At 35.3% G+C, this 18,414-nt stretch overlaps 2 protein-coding genes across 2 annotated transcripts; one reads left to right on the top strand and one right to left on the bottom strand.

Annotated features, from left to right (window-relative positions):
* Positions 1–2,722: 2,722 nt before the first annotated feature.
* On the bottom strand, positions 2,723–3,196 carry LOC137406684 (rhoptry surface protein CERLI2-like). Its single transcript, XM_068093297.1, has one exon. The coding sequence runs from the start codon at positions 3,194–3,196 to the stop codon at positions 2,723–2,725; it is 474 nt and encodes a 157-aa protein (XP_067949398.1).
* A 1,066-nt stretch (positions 3,197–4,262) lies between these two features.
* On the top strand, positions 4,263–8,221 carry LOC137407306 (fibulin-1-like). Its single transcript, XM_068093918.1, has 5 exons — positions 4,263–4,394; positions 5,852–6,040; positions 6,760–6,852; positions 7,089–7,250; positions 7,977–8,221. Exons 2-5 carry the CDS (start codon positions 5,935–5,937, stop codon positions 8,123–8,125), a joined length of 510 nt encoding a protein of 169 aa, XP_067950019.1. The 5' UTR covers positions 4,263–4,394; positions 5,852–5,934; the 3' UTR covers positions 8,126–8,221.
* Positions 8,222–18,414: the final 10,193 nt, after the last annotated feature.

Below are 18,414 nucleotides of genomic sequence, written 5' to 3' on the forward strand. Positions count from 1 at the left end.
TGGACAAGAAGACCCTGTAATACATTACTAGTTGTGATTGGACAGCAAGACTCTGTGGTTCTTTAGCAGTTGTGATTGGACCGTAAGACCATGTGATTCCTTACTAGTTGTGATTGGACAGCAAGACTCTGTCATTTATTAATAGCTGTGATTGGACAGCAAGACGCTGTGATTCATTGCTAGTTTTGATTGGACACCAAGACTGTGATTCATTACTAGTTGTGATAGGACAGCAAGATCCTGTGATTCCTTACTAGTTGTGATTAGAAGGGGCTAATAAAAGAAAAGATAAATCCTCTTGTTTGTGATTTTGACACCCGACCAAAGATATTAGCTGTTGGTCCATTGGAGTCTTTGTGAATGGTAAAACGCAGACTCTAGGTAGCTATTAATAAACTCGATAGATATCTGATCTACCCTGTAAAGACTTTGGTATCTATGGCATCATTGTAAATGTAAACTTAATTTCCAGTATAAGTTTATGTAATTTTTTGCCTGGAATGCCACAACTACTAAAGGCATGGCATGCGCCAAAGATTTTTTTAGATTTGCTTCGTCATTTATAGCACGAATCATGCCAAACCTATTTTATTATGTTTTGGTTTTTTGCTAAATTTAAGTTGTTTGTTATAATTTCCTATTAGTCGATGAAATATGCGTAAAGCATAGAACTTTAAAGACATGCGTAAAAATTGTTGGTATAAAACTATTGCCACACTTTTAGGGGAAGACGAAGATGAGGACACGGACTACTATCACCCATCTTTTTACACAGTAAGTTGGCCTAAGGCTTTATTGCCATTCTGGCAAAGCCTCAGTTCACTAGTATTCATATTTCTAACTGCTGATTAACGTTTAGCCCTACAGCTGAATTAATTTTATTATTTGACCGCTCAGGGAGGGTCTCGAGCCCCCGAAGAAGCATCACTTAACCTTAGCGCTATGAGAGAGCTTGATAGTGATGGGGGTCTGGATGCGCCTACAAGCAGATCTGAAGCAGCCCATGAGGTTTGTGCAATAAAATAGCATCTGTTAGCAAGTCATCAATGTGAACTAGTAAATATTTGTAATGCACTTAAATATTACTGGAACTTTGTTGTACTCTTGCCATAGTAAAGAGTCATTTCATTTGATATTTTCTACCAAAATCTTTGCAATTCTTGCTTTATTACTCTGTAAACAATTACGAAAGTCTCAATTCAGTAAAGTTTGTAACGAGTGAAATCTAACGTAATTGTAACCGGTGACAGTTTGTATGAGCAATGAATAAATATCGTAAATGTAGGAATTTATATTTTGACTAAACAATCAGCTAACACTTCTACAACTCTTCTGTAAGAATTGTGAAATATGTCGCCTATTATTGCAAGCGTAGCTTCAAGCAAGGGCTAGGCCAGGGGACGCAACTTCTAGAATGCCTCGCCTAGTTTTTACTATGAAAATAAAAAGCATTGGTGGGCCAAGGAAAGCTAATTCAAATTTCAGTTTGTTATCCTTGTCTATAAAAATGAAAACGCCGTCCTGCTTCTTTTAAATATTATAGCATATCTTGGCATGCATCCCATTGTTAGTCTCACAAGGCTATTGGATTCTCAGCTGAGTGATCAGAAGGTATCCAATTCTTACCTTAAACTGGTGTATGAATATTCTTCTCACTTTTAGGGTAAAAATCAAGGAAGCGCTACTCTGGGATCTAAAAAAATAAAGAAAGTCCACAATTTGGATATGGATGGAGTGGCGCTTCCACCAGCCCCTCCTCCTCCGCCGGAGTTTGAACGATCTATGGCTGATTCTAAAGAATCATGTAAGACTGTAGGCTAGTATTCTTGTTGCCTTGTCGGTAGTCTTTCGGGCTATCTTTGGATGAGCTCAAAACTCAGTTAATCCGCAACAGGAAACACGATGTAGTACTGTAGTCGGGTCTGATTCGGATTATCACTTTGTGTGTCCATGTAGACCAGAATGGAGAATGAGTCTAAATTTAGCTGAGAAATAAAATAAGTTTTCTTTAAAGCAATTTTGCATCTTCTAAGTATTATAGTATATGTAGTAAAACTTCATCAAATAATTTGATGATAATCAGACTAATTTGTAAATTGAAACATGACCAATTTTTTGAATCAGTGCAGCTTTATATGGAGAAAAGAGAGTAACCTTGAATCAGTGTAGCTTTATATGAAGAAAAGAGAGTAACCTTGAATCAGTGTAGCTTTATATGGAGAAAAGAGAGTAACCTTGAATCAGTGTAGCTTTATATGGAGAAAAGAGAGTAACCTTGAATCAGTGTAGCTTTATATGGAGAAAAGAGAGTAACCTTGAATCAGTGTAGCTTTATATGGAGAAAAGAGAGTAACCTTGAATAAAAAATAAATGAGTAAAATAAAAAATAAACGAGCATTGTTCATATAAGTTTAAACTATATATAATATAAGATAAAATAAGTTATGCCATGTATTTATATTCCTTAACCAATCACCCAACTTGTTATTAGCCTTATCATCCAACTTTTCTTCCAGTCACGCGTCTCTAAATGCCTGTTCTTTTAGTCACATGTCTCTAAATACCTGTTCTTCCAGTCACGTGTCTCTAAATGCCTGTTCTTCCAGTCACACGTCTCTAAATACATGTTCTTCCAGTCACATGTCTCTAAATGCCTGTTCTTCCAGTCACGCGTCTCTAAATGCCTGTTCTTCCAGTCACACGTCTCTAAATGCCTGTTCTTCTAGTCACATGTCTCTAAATACATGTTCTTCCAGTCACATGTCTCTAAATACCTGTTCTTCCAGTCACGCGTCTCTAAATGCCTGTTCTTCCAGTCACGTGTCTCTAAATGCCTGTTCTTCCAGTCACACGTCTCTAAATACATGTTCTTCCAGTCACATGTCTCTAAATACATGTTCTTCCAGTCACATGTCTCTAAATACCTGTTCTTCCAGTCACGCGTCTCTAAATGCCTGTTCTTCCAGTCACGCGTCTCTAAATGCCTGTTCTTCCAGTCACACGTCTCTAAATGCCTGTTCTTCCAGTCACACGTCTCTAAATGCCTGTTCTTCCAGGGACACGTCTTTAAATGCCTGTTCTTCCAGTCACGCGTCTCTAAATGCCTGTTCTTCCAGTCACGCGTCTCTAAATGCCTGTTCTTCCAATCACGTGTCTCTAAATGCCTGTTCTTCCAGTCACACGTCTCTAAATACATGTTCTTCCAGTCACATGTCTCTAAATACCTGTTCTTCCAGTCACGCGTCTCTAAATGCCTGTTCTTCCAGTCACGCGTCTCTAAATGCCTGTTCTTCCAGTCACAGGTCTCTAAATGCCTGTTCTTCCAGTCACATGTCTCTAAATACCTGTTCTTCTAGTCACGCGTCTCTAAATGCCTGTTCTTCCAGTCACGCGTCTCTAAATGCCTGTTCTTCCAGTCACGCGTCTCTAAATGCCTGTTCTTCCAGTCACACGTCTCTAAATGCCTGTTCTTCCAGTCACACGTCTCTAAATGCCTGTTCTTCCAGGGACACGTCTTTAAATGCCTGTTCTTCCAGTCACGCGTCTCTAAATGCCTGTTCTTCCAGTCACGCGTCTCTAAATGCCTGTTCTTCCAATCACGTGTCTCTAAATGCCTGTTCTTCCAGTCACACGTCTCTAAATACATGTTCTTCCAGTCACATGTCTCTAAATACCTGTTCTTCCAGTCACACGTCTCTAAATGCCTGTTCTTCCAGTCACGCGTCTCTAAATGCCTGTTCTTCCAGTCACACGTCTCTAAATGCCTGTTCTTCCAGTCACACGTCTCTAAATGCCTGTTCTTCCAGTCACACGTTTTTAAGGTGGTGGAACAATAACTCTCTTTTGGCTAATCATTGTCATCCTAGTCTAAAGTTTACAATCTATAATTAAGGTATATGATAGGCATATAATCTATAATTGATTAAAATCTATAGTTAAGGTTTTTACGTTTACACGTAGGTTCCTGCCTAATCTTATGTAATGCATTTGTTTCAATGTTATCCGTAATTACTTCAAGTATTGTTTGTAGTTACAGAACTAATAAAAAATATGATAAATTTTTTGAGAAAAAAGCCCTGCTTGTGATGGTTTTGAGATAGTCAACTATTTAAGACTCTTATTATAATTATGCCGAAGTACTGTGTTTTGTCTATACCGTCAAAAAACCTATTATCATGTGTAGTTTTATATCTATGTTTTTTGGGGACTCGCTACAGTCGAGACACCAGGATATGAGGCAATTGCGGTGAATCGACCAAGAGAAGCATCAGGCAGCCTCGGTGGTGATTCAAGCGCTCCTTCAGATCTGGCCACTCCTCTGAGTCCGATCTACTCTGTACCCAACAAACATAGAAATAAGAAAAACGAAGATCTGCCTTCATCCGAAACCGAGAGTAAGAAATTGTTTTAACATTTGCAGATCACAATGCGCTATCGTATTTTAAATTGTAAACTACCTAATCAAACAGCGGAGAGAAATGTCAAGTTTATCAGTCAAGCCGAGTATCCATGTTGTTTCCTACATTTCATTTGCTCAAAGCTCTTAATGCTGTTCTTTTTACGAACTCGAATATATGATAACAAAAGTATGGAAAGGAACAGTTTTGCTTATCATACGAGGCATTGATTGTTTGATATTCCAGTTTAGGACAGTAGCTAGTTGTATAACATCATGCAATTCTTCAACTTTCGGCCTCTCCTTTTGGAGCAATTTCTATGTATCAATTGGCAATTATTAGATCTGCTTTAAGCATATCTTTAAAGTTCTGTGCTTTACGCATATTTCATCTACAAATAGCAAATCATAACAAACAGATCAGATTGAGTAAAAATGAATCAAACCATAATAAAATAGGTTTGGCATGATTTGCGCTATAGATGACTAAGCAAATTTGCAGAAAACCTTTGGCGCATGCCTTTAGTAATTTTGGTGCGACAGCTAAAATGTTACATAAACTATAACAGAAATTAGGTTTATATTTACAATGATGCCATGGATACCACAACCTTTACTGGGAAGATCAGAAATCTATCGAGTCTATTAATAGCCTCCGAGAATCTGTGTTTCACTATTCACAAAGACTCCAATGAACCAACTGCTAATATCTTTGGTCGGGTGTCAAAATCACAAACAAGAGGATTTATCTATTCTGTAAGCAGATCCTAAATCTGTTTGAGATGTGTTATTTTTGTTCTTCAGTTGACATAGGTAATATAATTGGATATTTTCTGCACAACATGAACCTGTCGATTTTTAGTGCTGATACTCCTATAAGAACGCATTGTATTTTGTTTAAGTTGTTCCAAAGCCAACAAAACATTAATAAATTTTCAAGAAATCACATATCGCATTATGTCAAATATGTTATACCAAGCTATATAAAAAATTTATATAAAAACCTAATTAAAAAATAGAATTTCAATTGATAACTGATGAAAATAAAGTTTTGTGACTGCTTAGCCTTAGAGACACAACAACAGAGATGTAGGCTTGATAATATCGTGAATAATTCAAATCTGTGATTCAACTTACTGTAACTTACAATTTTAATTTAATTAACCTAATTTATGTGTTTATTGTTATTTTTACATGTATTTTTATTTTGAACTATTTTTGGCTTTTAATTAAAAAATGTTAATAGTTATAAAAGTTTGCATTCATGTTGGAAATTATTTCCTGTTGAGAAAAACAGTAGCTTTTCGTATCGTATGTTTAAAAGTTTTATATGTGGAGATAATCATAAGTTAGGATTTGAATTTCATTACTGTTTTTAAAATTTAAAAACTACAGCTGCAACAATTATAATTTTCGGTTAGTTTTCTAATGAGATGCTCTGTTTATATTCTGTAGGTGAGCAGTCTGGTCGCAGTTCTAGCAATGGCAGAGGTGGAGGAGGGGGCTCTATCAGCTCCTCGCTGTTAGCCAGGACCGTTATGATTGTTGGCATACTATCCATAGCCACACAAGTAGCCTACAGCTTCTGCCTGGACGATATTAGCGTTAATGTGTTCATCTTCGTACCTAAAGGGGCTGAGATAGGTATGGAGCAATTCCAAAGTATTTCATTTAGTACTATTTGCTGTTTGTAAGAATACCAAAGTGAGAGGAATGATTTCTAGCACAACATGGATAGGTGCTGTATTTACTTTCTAAAAATTAGAGTAATTTAGTTTCACTGAAGAGTTTCACAGCCTAGTTTTATCACTAGCACTAAATTAAACAGTTCTAGATTACTAAGCAAAATCCAAAAAAGTTTAATGCTGGTTGTCTAAGACAATGATTTTTAACCGGTGTCCCACTGCATGCTAGCGCGTCACGAGAGATCGTCAGAAGTGCCTTAAAAATGGCCAATAATTGACCTGTTTTGGAACTTGAGCTAAGCTATTGTTGGCTGATAATAACTATTTGCACGATTATTTTAATGTTGAGGAAGGTGGATGATTGGTGCAGCTGGTTAAAGCATCAGTCTATTGAGCTGAATGTGATGAATGTGAGCCCTATTTAAAGCACTTATTTCTTTGATTGACACAATTATTTTGAGACATCGGAAGGCGGCCAAAAGCTCTTTGTTTTCTTACTATTCCGGCAAGAACATCTATGTTGTGTTTGTCAAAACAGGCCCAGGTTTCACAGTAACCGCTTTTCGTGGTTTGCCCACCGGGTTTTGTAAAGGTGAGGCATGTGCCGGAATTCCTAAGTATTGAAAATCACTGGTCTAAGGAAGTAACGCTAACTACGCGCATGTCTGTTTTTCACAGATAAACTCCACCTATATTCAAATATACATGAGCCCGCAGTCTTCGAGCAGACGCCATGGTATCTCAAAAACAAGGACAAGATTATGACCTTTGGTGAGTTGCCATAAAAAGCTAGGAGACACTCTATATTTACTTTAGTTTGTCATGTAATTCCAACATATTAATAGCGAAAAATTGCATAGATAGATTTTAGAATTTTTCAATTTTGGACAAGCAGCTTGTTTAGAAGCTTTACATCCATAACCAGCTCAATTTAATGAGAAATACTCTGTTTTGTTGCTTTTTAAAATGTCTCATTTTTTTATAATTGTTATATTTTTTCATTTTAGACATCGAGGATGCGAGTGCTGAACCGGAGGCGAAGCTGTGCTCTCCTAAACATATCTGTCCGACGGCTTCAAATAAGACATTCCTAGGTTGTGACCTCCAAACAGAGAAGTGTGTCTGTAAGAGAGGTTGGCAGTTCGACAACAGGAAGCAAGTCTGTGTTGGTGAGTTCACTTGACATGGTAAATTGACCAGTTATGCTGGCTGAGCTGCTAGTTGGGAGTGTTAGTAGTTTGGAGTTACTCTCTTTTGTTTTCTTCTAAAACATTTGTTGACATTCATGTCTGATTCAGTTGCTATCTGGTCCTTTTAATGTTCATGTCTGATTCAGTTGCTTCCTGGTCCTTATAAACTTCATGTCTGATTCAGTTGCTATCTGGTCCTTATAAAGTTCATGTCTGATTCAGTTGCTATCTGGTCCTTATAAACTTCATGTCTGATTCAGTTGCTACCTGGTCCTTATAAAGTTCATGTCTGATTCAGTTGCTATCTGGTCCTTATAAAGTTCATGTCTGATTCAGTTGCTATCTGGTCCTTTTAAACTTCATGTCTGATTCAGTTGCTATCTGGTCCTTATAAACTTCATGTCTGATTCGGTTGCTATCTGGTCCTTATAAAGTTTATGACTGATTCAGTCGCTATCTGGTTCTTATAAAGTTCATGTCTGATTCAGTTGCTATCTGGTCCTTTTGAAGTTCATGTCTGATTCAGTTGCTATCTGGTCCTTACACACACCGTGGGATCTAATATAGATTTGTCAGAAAGAGTGGAAGACAAATTTTTAAGTGGAAATTAATTTATTTTATAATATTTACTTATACCATGATCAGACCTTTATATGCAGCCTTTGCTTCTGTTATTTCCTATAATCGATTACTTTTAAACTCCAGATGTTGACGAGTGTGAACTGGGAAGATGTCCACCTAGTATGTCCTGTACTAACATACAGGGTTCCTTTGCCTGCTCTTGCTTAGATGGAACCTTCTGGAATGGAGACAGTTGTCAACGTAAGGCTAATTATATGGTATCGGTGTTTTAATCAGTGAGAATATTTCGAAAGTTTGTTTTTAAGGGTTGATTTTGGCAATATTTGTTTTGTTAATGTAGCTGACCACTTTGATTTATCGAATAAGGTGAAGGCTGGTTTACACTATATCAGCTATGCCGCATGTCGGCATAGTCCACTCGCCAATTATTTGTCGATTATGTTTACCATAAACCAATGGCATCGTCGGGGCGTCACAGATATGAAGAGAAAGATTTCAGCTGTTAAATTTCCTGATAGTTCGCTGATATTATGATGATCGGCCATCTTGGATTGCTTGATCTGAGCTGCGAGACCGGTATTTCATTGTTTCCGTGACTGCATTTTACTATAAGAACGCTATGCCACCGTGAATTGGCTGATTTAAACTAGGATGGGCTTATTGCAGTGTAAACACTGTTATCACAGACAGTCACTGATGTATTGTGGGATTACCACCGACATACATTGATATGGTGTATACCAGCCTTAAATATGTGGTCAAATGTTGCAGTAATGGTTTGTAGCACTGTATTTTATATATAACCTTGGTTACATTTTTCTGCTTAATTATGCATATGTTTTTAATGTTCTAAATGACATCTTCGTTTGCCTATTTTAGTTTGTCTGTTGTGAAAGCTTTGATATATTTTATTGTTCATCAATAGATTAACTTCCCTCTCAAGTATACATCCATCCTGTTTGCTTTATTTAACCCATAATTAATATTCTAAATGTAAAATGTTCCTGGAATCCGTCTAACTTGTTAACCGAGCTTTCCTTTAAATTTTAACTTCTAATAATATTCTTTCACATTATAAAAATTTGTCGAGGTTTATTGAGATTAATGAATGTGCGACCAAAACATGCTCTCTGATTTGATAAAAATTAATTCCATCAATCAAAATGTATTCTTTTTGGTAACTTTCCTTCAACTAGTAGTTGTTTGTATTTGAAAAATAGTCTTGTTATTAAATCTGGTTTTGGTCACCAACAAATTTGTACATAATCATCTAATAACTAAAATTCTAATCTGGCCTACTGAATTAATCCGATCACTGATTTGCATGATTTTAGCAAGAAAATTAGTAGACGCACTAACAAAACTACTCGTAAAAGTTGCGATGGTGCGTATAGAAAAGTGTTCTTATTATCGTAGATATTTAAAATACGTTATTGAGAACTTGCTGTTGAGGTTCACAAAGGTATACTTGGCCCTAGATAACTTACTCCCTCTCCTGATGTTTTTATGTTGTACCTCTGTGTTGTCCTTGTTTCCAGCCTGTACAGTAGAATGTCCACAAGGAGAATTTCAGGCAATTTCATGCAACAGCGCTACAGACACAACTTGCCTTCGTAGGTTACCAAATATTCTTCCGCTTAATTTTCATTGTATTTTTAGCTTTATGTTATTTATTATTTATAATTATACAATATATTGCAGTGCCTATTCATTAGCTGTTAGGTTTTGCTAGCTAAGTAGGTAGTTAGTTACTCTTTGCACTTTGACAAAATACATTTGTTAAAAGTTTTTGTTTTGAAATTCAGAAAATTTAGAAATTTCGCATTTGGAACCCTCAGTGCCCAGCCTTGCTTTAAAACTTCAGTCCATCACGTGAAGAATATTTCAGCTTTTATTGTTCTAATCAACATTTTCTTACGTTGCTAACCATATGTATCGTATTATTCTTTTTATAGATGAATGACGTGTGTTATTATGCAAAAGAACATAGATCAATAGCCAACCAAGTTTTCCTAGGGACTCCAAATAGCACTGGCCTAGTGTGAAGGGTTTTAAGCTTCAATAAAAAATTTACTTGATTTTGATTTAGGCTCTTCAGTGTACCGCGTTGTGTCAAGGTGATTTTTTACAAAGCTTGGCCCATATAATACTTCTGTATTATAAAATTTTAGGTTTTCAATGATATGCAGATATGCTAATTTATTTAAAGAATAATATCTTTAAGCGCTTTTGAAAAATGCCCCCAGGGTCGCCAGTACAATAAAGCAGCCGTTCCTGTAATTTCTGATGTACGGAAAACCTGGAGATAGCAAAAGTAGCGTTACATTAAAGACTCTGTTTCTTGACACCTCTCTAATCATGCAATAACAAACAACTTTTGGAGTTGTCAGATCATGAACCAGCTGTGATAATCAGTTTATTGCTACTGTTGTTGTAATTAGTTTCATTTCTAGTACTGTAGTAGTAATCATTAGTAGTCTGTTATCATTATGATAGTAAATTAATATTTAATATTATATGTAGTTTATGTATCAATTCATTATTTATCTATGATATGTATCAATTTATTATTATAATTATAACCAAGTGCCAAACATAGTACCTGTTTTAGAGAGAGCTGTTAATGGCACTCGATAATTAACTCTTGTATGTCCTTTGCTGTGCTTTCCCATTGCTCCAAGAATTTTACTTGCTCAAAGCTCTCATCCTTATTCCACATAAATTCTCATCGCTAACTGTCTGGTCAACTAGACTCGCGTGCAAACCGCTTGCTCGAGTGTCGAAGAGAGACTGTCTATTGGATGGCAGCTGCAGCTTCACTTTCGTCAGTGCACCATCGGAAACACTCAGTTTTATTAAATCTGTTTGAGACAGAACAAACTTTATTTATCGAGTCAGCCTCATCACTCTGACCGCCTATCAAATATCAAAATAGGTTGTTGGCTGATTTCTATTTAACTAACTTCTGTTTTATTTGTATTATATCACAATTTTAATAAATTACGCAATTTCATTGTTAGTCAATTTATAATACAACAGTTTGTATTCATTATTATTACTGCTGTTAAAATCTGCTTGGCACAGTTTCTCATATAAAATTAGAAGGAGAGCTTCACGATATGGCGATTTGTTTAGTGGCGATTTTTAAGGTAGACGATTTGAACATTGTCACCATTCAAATAGATATCACCAATTGTATAAGCGATATATTCGTGTAATGGTAACGTATCTCACACTAACAATTGTCAGAGTGAGCGATAATGGAACTAAAACCCACGGGCTGTCTAATCTTATAATAAACACATTCCGTGGCCTTCCACTCACATCGGCGTTCATGAAATAAATGGTTCTAGTTATCACGAACACAAAACAGTTTGTTTGTAAGGTAAAATATACAAAAATATTAACAAATAGCTACATTTTTTTACATAATTCAAATAATAATGATAATATCGCAAGTCGTTTATTTGCATTAATAAATTGTATCATCTGATGATTTTTGGAAATCGTGAGGCTCTAATTAGAAATCACTGCGTAGCGCTTTAGAGTTACTGCTCTTGTGGTAATAATACTATCAAACCGCCACTATGTATTTCCATTGAAGTAACCTATATATATTTTAGCCTGCGATAAGTGCTCGGAGGGTACTTTCACCTACAAGCCATGTTCAGGCACAGAAAACACTCTATGTGTAGGTAAGTGGCACAGGCTTTCCAAGATCCGTAGTCAGCGCACAATTTCAGATCACTTGTTCTTTTCTCTATCTTCTTCGCTGTCGTATCTTTGCTGCTTCTGAACTTTTAGTTTCATTTCTGCAAATAATATGTTAAAGTTTATGAGAGTAAAGGTTCCAGAGTTGTAGAAACTCGGATTATGAAGATTTAGACTTGATCCCATGATTTATATAGATTAGACATTTCTTGTTGTTAAATTGCCTTTTTCATATCTACGTTGTGTTATTGCATGCTATTAAATTCACTTTTTTATGTCTATGTTATACTAGTTATTAGTATCCCCTATAAACATTTTTGTTTATATTATACTATGGTATTCCCTGTAAACTTTTTTTCTATGTCTGTTGTGCTATGTTATCCCCTTTAAACGTCTGTTCTATGTCTGTTGTGCTATGGTATTCCCTGTAAACTCTTTTTTTATGTCTGTTGTGCTATGGTATTCCCTGTAAATGTCTGTTCTATGTCTGTTGTGCTATGGTATTTCCTGTAAACTCCTTTCCCAAACTGTTGTCTTCCCTTTTATCTGTAATATCCTTGTAATAACCTTGACTGTGTAGTCTTGTGCTTCCTATAATTTCCTTTCTGTTTCAACACATTTTTATAGATGTTGAACAGCCATACATGCAGTATCCAAACGCTGCCAGAATAGAATGTAAGTAGATGAGACCTCAAGGTCATCTGTCAATTTCTAGAGAGATCCGTCAGCTGTGTTGGTAGAATAACTCCGCATGTTATTAGACTGTTTTGTGATTGCTTATTAAATGTGCTTACACTGCCATTGCTAGATTTTCAAATGTTTTGGTAAAAGTTGGTTTTGTCACATAAAACTAACTTTTTAACATTTCATTTTATGTATATTTGCTTTGCATCACTCGCGGTTCTCGAAACTCATATTATCATATTAATTAATAGAATACTAGATAATAGCTACTAATGAAAAAGCTATCAGTGTTCCTATCATTGTTTGATTATTTAACTCAACTTCTATGATGTTTTTGTGTCAGTTTGCGTCCTGACAATAAATTTTTATGTTAAAATTTATGATTTTTTCATTTTCCATTTAGTAAAAGCTTACTAAAAAGGTGTTAGACCTATTTTATATGTCTACAATGTAGTGCTGCACGATAAAGCAATATAATTTGATGTGACGATATATTTCAGTGGATGATTTTATATTGGGTCAGTTTTCAAATCGATATGAATGTCGAAGCCGGTATTTTATCGAAATATTGGCTTACTTTATTTTGCAAAACGAGTTGTCCATCTCCCTTATTATAAAGAGGGGACAACTTCTGTTTTTCAACCGTTATTAACCAATATTAACCAATATCCTCTCATATCATTCATGTTAAAGATGTAGTTGCGTCAAAATTTAAGTTGATCTTAAAAGAAAGCATTTTTTTTTCTCTATCAGTTGATATGTTGTTTGTTGTGTTACGCGATCGCATTGCCAAGATATTTGAAGATTAAAACCGAAAAAATCTGATCGCCGTAAAAACGCTCAGGCCACAAAAACGTGCCCAGCCTCGCCAAAAATGATGTCACGCGTTTGGCAACCTGTCTCTATCCCTCGTATTCACATCGGCTATTTGCGATAAAAGTCTAGTCTTACGCGGCTCTATTGGCATATATCTTATTTTGTATTTGCTCATGTTAGCTAGAATAAAATTTTAAATCCTGCTACAGATGCATTATTATGAATGTTTCAAAGGCCTCAAATAACGAAAATTGAAAATTTGTTCTACTCACTTTCTCCAAATGTTGTTTAAACATTTGGGTACCGACTACCAATTCTACCGGTCTACGGTAATTCTGTCAAGTCACTTTATGTAGGACGCGGTCTTTGTATCAGCAGTTTTGCAGCTACCCTATACAGCCTCCCATAAGCCCCGCCCACATTATGTCGCCTATTACATATTGCCTACGTACTAGTTTCTTGCTAGTAGCAATGATATACATTGCTGTATATCATTGCTAGTAGTATTCTTACCGAATACTAAATTAATGAAATAAGCAAGCCACCTCTTTGAAAAGAATATAGACAGGGATAGAATTTTAAGGATGAGAAGTCTGCTGCAAACTGGATTTGAACTCACATTCTTCAGTTCTGCGGACACCCATATACCATATCCGATTCACTACAATATTCTGCAAATCATGTTTTGCATTATCTTTAACAATATTATTTTATTATATAATTTTTACAAGCAAAAATATTTTCATCTCGGCATAAAGCTTTTATTAAAGATATTCATCAAGTCGTGGCCACTCACATAGTATTAGCTGATACAATAAGACAAATTCATCTACTGCAACAAACTCAACAAAACATCATCCAGCACGCATTCAATTCTCGCTTTCTCCTTTATGGCAGTTTCCACACTGACAAAGCTTCTTCGGCTGGTGGGACGACATAAACATTCTGTAATCAGTAAAACAAGTAAATGTAAACAAAGTAGATGCAATAAATATGTCATTCATAGATATGTCATTCTAAAGCGTATCTATTGACAGCTTCCAAATTGGGAGTTGAATAGATTGCGAGTGTAATTTTAAAAACGAATAAACATTTAATAAAGGCGCAAGTACGCCAAGCCAACGATTCGAAGCTTTGGTTCTGGAAATTAAAGATTTGCAATGATCAATCGATTTTACCCACTTCCTACGAGTGAAAATAATTTGTAATCATGACTCTAATTTACCAAAGAAAATTCGAAAAAAATATTATAGCTAGGTAAAACGGCAGATAAGCTATGAAACGATGATTGGAGATAGCAAAGAATTATCATTTTATTAATTAGTACATGTATTTATGACTATAAAAAATATTACATTTACTAAAGTATAGAAGACTCTAAGTTAATTTACCTCCATTCTGTCTTCTTCTGCAGCAAAACGCTGCTGACGCCTGTCAGCTTTGGCCATAGGCTGTCTACTCTAATATTTTACTTAAAGTTGCTCAGAAAACTCTGAGTAGCGGTCGCTCGAACTTGAAGCCATTTTAAAACTATGTATAACTTAGTAATTGTTGAAACGCGTTGAATCAGAAACAACGATGAGAATCTTCGAGACCACAGACAACGCGTTTTACGAGTGATAACCTTTATTACGGCCTATATAAAAATTTCGCACGCATGATTGGCTAACGAATCGACCTCATTTTTATCGCTCGTGGTTTCGTTTCAGATAACAAGCTTGTTACGTCACGAAATTGGCACCCGCTGGAACGTGAGCTTTTTAACAGAGGGCCTCATTCAAACGCATATATCTCTGGACAGGGTTGGTCTACAAAGACAAAAATGGCATCAAATTGTAGCTGATGTTTTAGCCTTTTATGGGTCCTAATTTCATTTTTGACGCAACTACATCTTTAAAGTCTAACACTATATTGAAAGAAGACAACTCCAATGTTCCATATTCGATATACATGTATTTAAAGACCAAATAATCAAATGTACAAGCAAAGATATCGTGCAGCACTACTGCAATGATTACTTTAGGTATTTTAGCAAATTCGTATTTTTTTTTTAAATAATTTGCTTAAAGACAGTACCTGACATGTAAATAAAAGTCATGAACCTCACTGCAAATAATATAAATTAATATAATTAAATATTAAAAGTCTCAATAAATGTAAACAAACATTTTAACAGTTTGATGTTTGCATAGTTGGCATTGTTTGACTAGCCAATGAGTAAGAGACAACACCAAAATGCAGCCAATCATAAAGTTACAGCAATAGAACGACAAATGCAAGTTTCTATTTGCTATATAAATTATATATAAATTCACAAATAACTCGTTACCTTATATTCTAAAATATCAAAGTGTTGTTGATATAAGATTGGATATCAGCCAAATTTATAGATTATTACTTGTTTTAGCCAATAAGGTTGCTATTGTTCCTTCATCTAACACCTTCATAGAGGAGCTACATGAAGGGGGTGACAATTCTTACCCTCTCCTCGTGTCTGACAACAAGCAAGTCATGAACTTTCAGTGGAACAGAGATTCCGGCATTCGGATATACATCAGAACGAGTAGTAGGTTTCTTGGACTTCTAACCTTTTTTTATTGGCTTGCTCGATTATATTTATCCATATGCATAATTTGGGGTGCTTTTAGGCTTGCTATATAAATCCTAGGGGAGTTTGGGTGACCAAATATTAAACAATATATATTATTGAATTGGTATAGCTCTATGCGTACCCATAAAGTTGGAGTTGTCTTCTATATGCCACTTTCGCAACATAGATTGCTCTGTCAATGACCATTGAATGAATCAAATAAAACATTTTCAGCACACACCAAATGCGTCTGTTAGGAGGCGTGTGTTCAATTACTATAGCCTAAAACATTCAATTTTTATAATGATCTCAGACTATGACTTTTAATGATACATTGCCATGCATGCCCTTATCCATTGTCAACAAACCGTACCCAGTGTGATTATTCCATACCCCAATCAAAGCAAAGACTATCGTATTTCTACTAAAATTTTCAGGGTACACAATTGGATTACGAACACCTCTCGTGTACCCTTGATACACAGGGAGTTCAAAAGCATCCTCTATGATGGGACTAAAAATTTAACAGCTGAAAGATTTTTTATAATTTCACAAGCGCTTATGATGTTTTTATAGATTTTAACATCATCCCGGAATTCAAAGAAGTCTGGCATGAAGATGACAATGATAACAGCTTCGTAAAGGCAGTTTTGTCGAGACAAGCGACTGCTCTTAATAGAATTCAGTATAACTACTGCAGGTAAATTGTGAACAGCATATCGCATGTATTGTATATACATGTATGTACCGGTAAACATAGTATTACTTGCCTCCAGATGCTAAGTTTTTTGTTTATTCAAAACTGCATGAATATGCATGTGAAATCTTCTCCCTCTGAGACCAATCCTCATTGGTCAATCTATTTGTGTAATATAATTGTATGCAATACAACCATATATAGAGTAAAATTGATAGAAGTAGGCTATTTTTATATTTCTATAGCGTTTAAAAATAGTAGTTTCTAAGTGTTCTTTTTTTCAGGTGTTAAACATTTTTAGCAAAAAAACAAAAAAATTAAAGTCTTGTTAAACTTTGCAGATTGTGAACTCTATAGATTTACTTGTGAGATATACTACTATCTCACTAGTGAACAAATGTTGCTACAATTACAAGACAGTAACACACATGTGCACGCATATTTGCAAGCGCACACACTATGCTTTTAAATTCCGTAGCAGTACATACATGTATATGAATATTTAAGAACAATAAATATGCACCCAATTAGTTGTATTGGTAATGAAATATCAAATATTAGACATCTCAAATATAATCCTGCAAAATTCTCGAAGCAAATGAAATGATGTTGTAATCACTCATTCTGAATAATACTTATTTTTCAGTCAGCTGAGTAGGTATATAGTCATATAGTCGTCTATATGACTATCAATGATGCAATCAAGTTATGCGTTTGTCGTTTACCTGTGTTACAGCTCGTGTGCAAGCTTGCTGAACAGCTATAAAGTATTTCATGAGGAAACTACTGTTTAAAGTAAAGTTGTCTGTCCTTTACCTATTTTGTAAACTGATTATCTGTAAGAAGAATGATTATCAATTGCTTCGCAAGAAAATTGCTCCTCAGTAAAGTTAGATGTTAACCTTTTTAATAGTTTTTGCAGAAGGTGTAGTTTTCTGATTTCACACTTTTTTAAAATTTCTATTTAGGGATTAATTCACTTTAAGAGCCTATGTCACCTTTGTGCACACATCCGTAGGTAACTACGCTTTATAGGTTTTAATGTGTGCACACATCCGTAGGTAACTACGCTTTATAGGTTTTAATGTGTGCACACATCCGTAGGTAACTACGCTTTATAGGTTTTAATGTGTGCACACATCCGTAGGTAACTACGCTTTATAGGTTTTAATGTGTGCACACATCCGTAGGTAACTACGCTTTATAGGTTTTAATGTGTGCACACATCCGTAGGTAACTACACTTTATAGGTTTTAATGTGTGCACACATCCGTAGGTAACTACGCTTCAAGTTTAAACCTTTTTAATAATATCCTAATTATCTTGAACTGTTCATAATCAGGATGAGACTTGATCAAAAAGAATTTAAATTTCTTTTCTTGTAAGCAGTTGTTATGACACCTGACTGTCCTTGACTAAAACTACGGTCAGTGTTGCTCTAAGCTGTTTCATGAATGATCCTGTTAGGCGTGTCCAACAAAATTGAATTATATTTAATATATGCAATTGGTTGAGAATTTATAAAATGTAAGCAGTCAGTATTTAGCAATGCATGTTTAAAAGTTTGAGAATAATATTTTATGAAAAAGCGATCTGCAGCCACTCCACTGATTTACTATGAGCTTTGTCAACTTCAGGGAGAATCTACAGTAAAACTATTTCCTTCTTGGTACAGGCTGACCTGAAACATCCTCATCAGCAAATACTTGTGTTTATTTGTACCTCATGCCCTTTTTGTCATGTTTTTTTATTACCTTTTCGTATAGCAACAAATAAATATTTATCTATTGTTCGTTATTATGTTTGATTAGAACATTAGTTCAAATTAATCATTTGATTTGCAATAATTGATGCATGCATGGAATATGCTATCAGTTTTTATGAGAAGTGAATATGTGGATGCTACTCTGTGTGTAGGAGTCCAATACCTGACTACTACATTTTAACTATGAACAAGTTCAAAGAGAGGACAACCGTGGTGAGAGAAATCGTCTGTAACATTACAATTGGAAATTGTCCGCCCAGATTTCTTGATGGGCAAGTTTACCGCTTCAGAACTTACA

Source organism: Watersipora subatra, chromosome 10, assembly GCF_963576615.1.
Source record: "Watersipora subatra chromosome 10, tzWatSuba1.1, whole genome shotgun sequence".
Taxonomy (NCBI): Eukaryota; Metazoa; Bryozoa; class Gymnolaemata; order Cheilostomatida; family Watersiporidae; genus Watersipora; species Watersipora subatra.

Coding starts and splice junctions, on each gene's coding strand:
- LOC137406684 (XM_068093297.1), bottom strand. CDS start 3,196: ATGTATTTAGAGACGTGTGACTGGAAGAACAGGCATTTAGAGACACGT.
- LOC137407306 (XM_068093918.1), top strand. CDS start 5,935: ATGATTGTTGGCATACTATCCATAGCCACACAAGTAGCCTACAGCTTC. Junction 6,041..6,759: donor ACCTAAAGGGGCTGAGATAG/GTATGGAGCAAT, acceptor TGTTTTTCACAG/ATAAACTCCACCTATATTCA. Junction 7,251..7,976: donor CAGGAAGCAAGTCTGTGTTG/GTGAGTTCACTT, acceptor TTTAAACTCCAG/ATGTTGACGAGTGTGAACTG.